We start from the raw sequence: 8160 nt of genomic DNA, 5'->3' as shown, positions 1-8160 counted from the left end.
AAAGTATTTGAAGCACACTATTAAATTATTTATTATAATCCGATAACAATTTCATAAAATTTTATAATGAAAAAATGTTTAGATGTCAATATCTCTTAAACAAAGCGTTTACGGACATGTCTCCAGAGGAAAGTTTTTTCTTGTTTTGAGGTCCTAAGTTTATATTTTAAGTTAGGCCACTTTACCCTGAAACACCCTGTATAGTGTTGATACTGATAGCGGTATAGCTTGTGCATCAAGAGTGACGTACACTCCTCTTTTCCAATTGTTTTTCCGATCTTTCTTACCTCGGATACGAGTGTTATCGGTTTGAGGGCTCATGCAGATTTAAAATTCTCTTGAAGGAATCGCTTCCCCGTGATTCCTTTCCATCGTGCTCGCTGTTGTATATCCCACGCTCGCACGGTATCGCCGCTAGGGATTCCGATCGGCTTATTCTCCTGGTCTGACGCATGTGGACCAGGATGTCGTTTCTGTTGTCCCATCCTGCAGATATCCTTCTCTCTGCTTTTATCTCGCGTGTCCGGACTTTTCCCGGCTTTCCCTTCCATTTTTCTCGAGCGCGTATAGAGAAATATTTAGATGTCGTACACGACGGCGTTTGTCAACGTGGTCAGAAACAGCATAGCTTCCTGCGCTTTTGCCGAAAAGAAAGTACGGGTTTACGGTCCAAGGGCGTCCGAGAGATTTTTTTCCAGGGAGAGGCATGATTTAAAATGTCAAGGAAATCACGATTCAAACTTCCAAAATTAAGATACTTACAAATTCAAATTTATACACTTTTGACATACAACTTTTCTCTTTATCGGAGGAAGAGCAAATGTTTAATCTTTTGCTGATTCCGAGGAGGCGGATGCCCCCTCTTGCTCTCCTCTAGGGACACCTCTGGTCTCAACCCTAGATCCCTTTAGAGTTTCGCGAGTTTGCGCTTACGTGGGTACATTTTACCCAATGCATTTTCATCTGCTCATGTCTTCCGAAAGAAATGGTCGAAGTTGTCATTGCTTTTTTTTAATCGGTGCAGAAAACATAGAGAGATGCGTGTTTAAGGTTTACGTAAGTTTATAATTCTGAAGTTAACTGACTCGTTAGAAAAAAATTGAGCGGAATACATTTAAACGCTTTTAGTGAGGATCCAAAATTTTGTCATGCAGCCATTAGTGGTCGATATTTGGTTAATCCGTCGAACGCATTTCGCGCGATGGATTCTACCCATTGTGAAAATTATTCAGTAGCAAACTGCGATATGGATGCGACTCTTATGGAGTGGCTGGTGTGTTCGGCGCTATGGAAATATGGAATCATTACGTAAACACGGTATTGTTACAGAACCGAAATGAAAGGGATGAATAAAGGAAGAAAGAGAGAGAGAGAGCGAGAAAGCCATATGTGTGAAGGGCATAATATTATTTCGCTTTTAATCGCGAGGGAAGAAGTTTACGTTTTCACAGAGAACGATAAAGCGAGACTTGAGTGAGAAACGGAATTATCATTGTGCCTAATTATAAATCCACGCTCCGCACTTGAGAAACACACGTCGACGTGTGCACGCTGTCGATGTTATCGAACGTTGATTGACACATCTTTCCTGTGGCGAGCGTTTCCCAGACGTTTCTCACCTTCCCATCCTAAGCGATTCATTTAACGGCGGACAAAGAGCCCGAGCCATTGTGCTCCCGTTTCGTGTCGGTGGTGGACTGGTAGCGAAAATAGAACCTAACCCAAATAAACAGTGACACGCGAGCTCGATGTTATCCTCGGTAGCCAGCTCGATCTAAGTTCGGTTAACACGAAAGAGCGACGGCACTTGCGACGAAATTTACGAAAGCGAGCTCTTGCAAATGACAAATATTCTCTTTCTATACTCTACCCCGTCTTGCCGCGGATACACATCTGGAATAACCAGCGTTCTTAATCTATTACAGACATTCAATTCCTTTTCTCTCTTATTCAGCTCTTTAACCTGATCTACATTGTGTTCTGTGCGTTTAAAAACATTCTATTTCGTAGTCGATAAATACGTTTACAAAATTTGCGCAAGTTGATAAATTACATTCTAAATATTACAAGTGTTTGAAATTTCCAATATTTTTGTTGTCGCCGTTTTCAAGATGTTTATTAGTGTGTGAAATTTCAAACATTTATCAATGTCTTTGTGTTTAGTTGATGTTTAATATATCGCACGCGTAAAAGTGTTTGATTTCCTGAATAACTGAAATTTTATGCAGATTAAATATTTTATTTTTAATAACGATTACAATGCAGTAATAAAAATGCTACATCAAGTTGAGTTTACACTTTGCAACAAAAAATTAATACACAACGGTGTATTTTGCAAGTTATAAATCAATTTTTGCAAAGTATAAACTCAACTTGATGGCAAGAAAAATACAGTAATGTTAAAATTGAATTTAATATTTTAATACAATTAATAAAGTTCATCTTTATAATTATGTTTGTACAAGTCAATCACATCTATGCATAAAAATTTTTAACTCAAATGCTTTTCTAATTGCATTTACTAAGTCAAACATTTTTCTCTTTTAACGTTTATAATTCAAACGCTTACGACGAACCAATTTTTAGTGTGCGTATACAGTGTACAATCGTACATTGTCGACAAATGTTTTAAGCGTTTCGATTTGTCTGTATAAAACAGAATGTCTCTTGGTGCAGAGAGCACATCGTAGATTAGGCGTTCACGCGGAAAAACACTTTTATTAAATCGGGATAGGAAACACAATTTTTATTTCGGACAACATTGCGAAACCGTGAATCCATTTATTATTTACACAAATCGATATTTAGTACAAATAATGGCAACAATAGACATGCAAAGAATAAAACGAAACGCATATTTTAGTCCAAGGACTATTTCGAACCCGAGTCAAACCGCAACACGCGGCACGGCGTGTGTCGGTTGCTCCTTTAAAAAGTTTTATTCCGCGAGAGCTTATTTCGTTGCTATTTTTATTTTCAATTCTGCAGTAAATTAAATCCGCCTTCCGCATCTTTGTACATTTCCTTTACATCGCAATCATTCTTTCTTACCATTTAGTTATGTTGATTCTTTATTTATGCCCGACGTTATTTTAACAATCTTATCCGCGGCGCCAGATAACTACTTTCGCAGTTTACTTCGCAACAGAGTAAATTCTTTGTCCACTTATCTCTTCCTTTTTCTTTTTACCCCCCCCCCCCTCCTCTCTATCGCCGAGACGCCCCGCGACGGGAGATGCCACACTTATGCTGCTTACAGTATATTTACTGCCAGATCGTAAAGGAAAGGAAAGGTTTTTCAGACCGATACATCGGCCTGAGCATTTTAGAGACGAGAAGTAGTAAACTCTTTTACGGAAAAGTGTCTCCGATAGTAACGACCACTAAAAAGCGACCATGCCACTTTGCCACGTACGGTTCTGGCAGAGCCAGACTATTCTCTCGCTAACGTTTCTCCAAAGCACACACTGCTTTCGCACGTGTGTCTACTCGAGACAATGTTCCCTCCACTCGCTGGAAATGGAAGGCCTCTCGTGCCCGAGGAAGATAGCATGATCTGCGGAGACCTCTCACTTTATAACGCTGAGAAGGTACCGCCGTAATATCGCGTAATTGTTCCACGCGGATATCTCAATTCTGATCTTCGTTTACGAAAAATTCAATCTCACGTGAAATGCGCGGTCCTTTTTCCGTCGACAGCTCCGCCGGAAGTTCGAAGCTTCATTAACAATTAGCGGCGCGACTAGCTAGACATTATCAAAGTGCAGGTTTCGCCGAAAGCTGCACTTTAGCGAATTAACGTAATATTAATTGAACGCAACGAAAATGCACCGTCGCGAATTTTTTTTCTCTCTCCCGTGGTGCGATTCGCAGTTATTCCCCAAGACGTCGACCGGCTGCAATATGCAGATTTTTCGCCGGTACAGCAGCGCTCAATCTCGGCGATGAAAAGCCGCCTGGCTTAACTGCACTTCTCCCGTCGTAACGTCCGTCGATGCCATCGCCATTCACCGCATCCGCCGCGGCGCGCATCTTCGCGACTCCGCGCGATATGCTTACGGTCGAAACGCGACGTTAAAACGTGCATGCGCCTTTCTCCGCCTATGAATAGCAAACGTCTCCGGGCCGCCGAAAGGAGCGTGACACGCGCGAGCGAGCTTCTTCCTTCGCCCCGGAGCTTTTCACGTCCCGTCCCCGAATCTCCTCTCGAGATGCGCGCGTGGCGCCGGGGCCTTTTCATCGTTATCTCCCGCCAGGGGCTTCGGTCCTTTCGAATGCAGCTCTCGATTCTCCGATACGAGCAGACAACTTTGCACAATCTGCGAGATTGCGTGCACACGGCGACAGCCAACTTTTCCGCGCGGGGCGATGCATCGCGCATAATGCAACGGCCGCGCGCCGCGCGCGTCCACTTATCCGCGCCTGATCGCGCGTCACGTCGGCAATGTAATCATCTCGTATAGATAGTGGACACGTGTGAAACTGATTGATAATGTTGAGTGTACGTCGATTTAATCATTTATGCGCCATGCGATTTTGCCCCGCGGCGATCCGCTTCGTCGCGCGGGTTCCCGAGTCGAGTATTTTGGCCTCAGTTTAGCCTCGTATAATTTTTCAATTGGAAGCAACGAGGTGGAACTGAGGTCTTCGCGTCGGACAAAATATATTCAACTTTTTACCTCAGTTAGGCCTGCAAAGCGTCGCTATTTCCCTTTCAGCAGTAAAGAGGCTACGAGTGTAATCAACAGAGGTAGATCCCTTTCGGCCCAAGAGGTTTCAAAGAGGGTGAAATATTCCATTACATCCTCTTCGAGGATTAGACTGAGGTTAAACACAATTTTTCTACTCATCTGGGCCTCAAATTGGCGCTTCGAACCGACTCCGAGGTCCAAATGAAGACGGAATAGAACAATTGAGGCCCCATTCCGGGACCAAATACTCGACTCGGGTTCGTAGACCGATACTACTTTTTACGATGAGAAAAGGACTCGTTTGTAACGAGCATCGCACGCGTCGTAATCATCGACGAATTAGCGTCGTTTCTCTTTCATACGCGTACGAGCCTACCGTCCATCCTAACGTCGTTAACATGCGCGCCGCCGCGAAAGTTGCTAATTTCCTAATTTCATACAAAGTTATTAAAGCCCCGGGACGCGCGTATTTTCCGATTACTTAGCGTCGGGTTACTCGCAAGAACGTATTTCAGATACACTGAACTCGCTGGATCGTGGATCTAACAAGCGCGCAAGTTTACAATCATTCCCTTAATTGAGAAATTCCCAGGTCGATCGTATTTCCGCGTATATTATCTCGTGTTATCAGTGAGTACACACATACGTAAGATTAGTAAGATATTTAAAAATACCGTTTCATTGGCGAATGAATAAGCCGAAGAGAGTACATTTCAGAGACGCGAAAATTTATTTGCGCACCATCAGCATTTTGATTTTAATCTACACTTTAAATAACAAGTTTGAAATTTCAAACATTTTTATTGTCGCCGTTTTCAAGATGTTTATTAGTGCGCAAAATGTCAAACATTTTATAAACGGTTCGTTTTAGTTGGTGTTTATACGCGTAAAAGTGTTTGATTTTCTGAATAACTGAAATGTTATGCATCTTGAATGTTTTATTTTTAATAATGCTATAACAAACGTTGCGTTGTTTTGCAACAAAAAAACAGTATATGTTTGTCATCATTTTTTAAGTCTTTTCGTCTTAAAGAAGTTTTTATTATAAGTTGGTAAGTGATTGTTTCATAAGCGTGTAATTAGAAAGTGTTTGAAATATAAATCTGTTTGAATTTCTAATAATCGAACACAAATTGTGTTTTAACGCTAAAAATAAATAAATTAAATATCCATACCAACTTTTACACACTGCACTCTAAAAATTAGTTCGTTGTAAGTGTTGAAATTATAAACAGAAAAATGTTTCACTTATCAAACACAATCTAACCGAATTTTGTTCCCGTTTGAAAATCAATATATCTGTTTAATTTGACTCTTGTTCGGTTTTAGTAACAATTTTACAAGGTTCTGCAATGTTTGATACAAAAGTGTTTGAAAGTCAGTCACTTCTATGTGGAAGTGCTTTAAATTCAAACGCTTTTCTAATTGTGTTTGATAAATGAAACATTTTTCCGTTTTTATGTTTATAAGTCAAACACTTACGATTAACTAATTTTTAGAGTGTAGGGTATAAAAGTTGGTATGGATTTTTAATTTATTTATTTTTGGTGTTTAGATAACAACACATTGTCGTTTGAATATATCATTTTAATAAAATAAAGCAGGATGTATTATTAATAAAACCTTTGTTTTATCTGTAATTCTGGGAAATGGGTTTAACAAACTGTTCCGAAATTACTCCGAGCCTGCCAGACGAATCGCTGAATAAATGATGAAACGGAAGCTATTTGACGGGACTAAATATATCGTGATATTATTTTGTCAGTTCTGACGTTTTGAAAGTTTAAATAGTTAATAACAAAGAAGATAAAATTTGTCTCGTTTTGACTCTCTCTATCTAGCAAAAATGAGGTATTTCTACGATGTGCCTCTAGTTCGGAATTTGATTAGAACAAATAGGATATGGATTCTTTGTTAATCTATCGGTTAACTGTATTGGCTACGAAAAATATAACGGTTATCGTGAATATCTGTGAAAAAATGCAGTATTTATACATGAGATAGCGCGATGCATAATTTTAAAGGGAATAAAACATTCTGAGTTTACCAATGATTAAACGAGTTTGAGTAAAAGTTTTAATCTCGAGTACGCGAGTACTTTTTATAGTTTGTAAGTAGATCAGACTTGTTCTCGAATTGGAACCTTTCAATACTTTATTGGACTTTAGCCGTTATATACCGAGTTAGATTTCCTCCATTAATATTCTTGTCCTTTTTTTATGATTGCAGGTGATCGCGCGAGAATGCGGTGACGTTGGGAAACTGCTTGACCCGAAAATACATATCGTAACGCACACATATGCGAGTTAATGAAAAAGAAGAAAGTCATATCCAACTTGCGACGTTAATGCACGTTGACGCAAGACCGTCTCGCCAGTTTCACGTTGACGCAACGTGGCGAGGAATGAAACGCGACATATCGATTGCTAAACGTATCACGTTACATGATTAAAACTCGGTAGACGTCTGCCGCGGCACATCTCGAACTGCAACATTAGTTTGGCGCAATTGAGAAATCTGTTTTATCTCACCCTCGTGTGATTTATCGCGACGGCGTCGGGAGAGATCAAGTTTGAAGAATAGTCTCGGCGAAGCGGGCGATAACGCGTGTACTATCGGTACGGAAAGTTATCGATGTTGCACGTCAGTGATTGTCAGTCATCTCGATTAGGATAAAGAATCGTTCTCCGGGGCCGGGGCGCTCGCTCCGTGAAATTCCTGGCGCGGTTGCTCGTGAAAGGAACGCGTCTACCGTGGATCTCCTCTCTCTACTCGGGCGTTTAATTAGCGTCCTCGATCGCGTAGAAAGGAGGAACTAGCCGAGGCGCCCGGACCTTTCGACGTCACACGGCGAGAGCCGACCGGAGGGAGGTTGAGGAGGGGCGGGAGGATGTTGCTGAGGTAACACGACATTTCGAGGCCGCACGAGAAGTACGATAATCGCAGCGCGGGAAGGTGTCGATCGCAGCAGGCGCATAAAGGAAGGATCGAGGAGCGGCGGAAGGATGGGTTTCCCCAGGAGAAGGTCGCTGTGGTTGAAGGTGGCGGTGCTGGCGACCGCCGTGTGGGTGACCGTCTGTTTCCTGCTCTACACGGAGGATCGGGCGGCGGTGGCCGCCGTTCAGAATTTGGCGCCGTCGGGCGTCGCGGTGCCGCAGCAAGCGGCGAACGGCTTTGTGCCGCCCGCGGCGCCGTTTAGAAAAGAGACGACCGGCAATGTGATCAGCAACAAGGCGAGGATCAATCAGGCTGGCCCGGAGCAAGGTACTTTCAACGAGATGTTGCTTTCGTTTTTCCCCCTTCCTTCTCTCTCGTTTATTCAGCTCATCTGCAAAATACCTTTTTCTTATTTTTCCGAGACTCTCGAACGTGATATAAATTTCAATTATTGCTCAGCAATATAGCTGGAAAGAGGGAAAAGATTCCGCTTCTGTTAGCAAATAAATAAGCATCTCTTTGTTCTCTTTTT

At 41.9% G+C, this 8160-nt stretch overlaps 1 protein-coding gene across 5 annotated transcripts in view; it reads left to right on the top strand.

Annotated features, from left to right (window-relative positions):
* Positions 1–8160, top strand: part of LOC105561116 (putative polypeptide N-acetylgalactosaminyltransferase 9) — a 250839-nt gene that overhangs the window by 152780 nt on the left and 89899 nt on the right. For all 5 annotated transcript variants that reach the window (XM_012010817.1, XM_012010820.1, XM_012010816.1 and 2 more), the window contains one exon: positions 6921–7955. In XM_012010817.1, coding sequence (XP_011866207.1) covers positions 7697–7955 — 259 coding nt within the window. In that variant the 5' untranslated portion in view covers positions 6921–7696. The remainder of the gene's footprint in view (positions 1–6920; positions 7956–8160) is intronic.

The sequence above is a fragment of the Vollenhovia emeryi genome, unplaced genomic scaffold (assembly GCF_000949405.1).
Source record: "Vollenhovia emeryi isolate VEMERY1.0 unplaced genomic scaffold, V.emery_V1.0 DF939211.1, whole genome shotgun sequence".
NCBI classification, from domain to species: domain Eukaryota; kingdom Metazoa; phylum Arthropoda; class Insecta; order Hymenoptera; family Formicidae; genus Vollenhovia; species Vollenhovia emeryi.
This window is presented reverse-complemented; position numbering and strand designations above follow the sequence as displayed.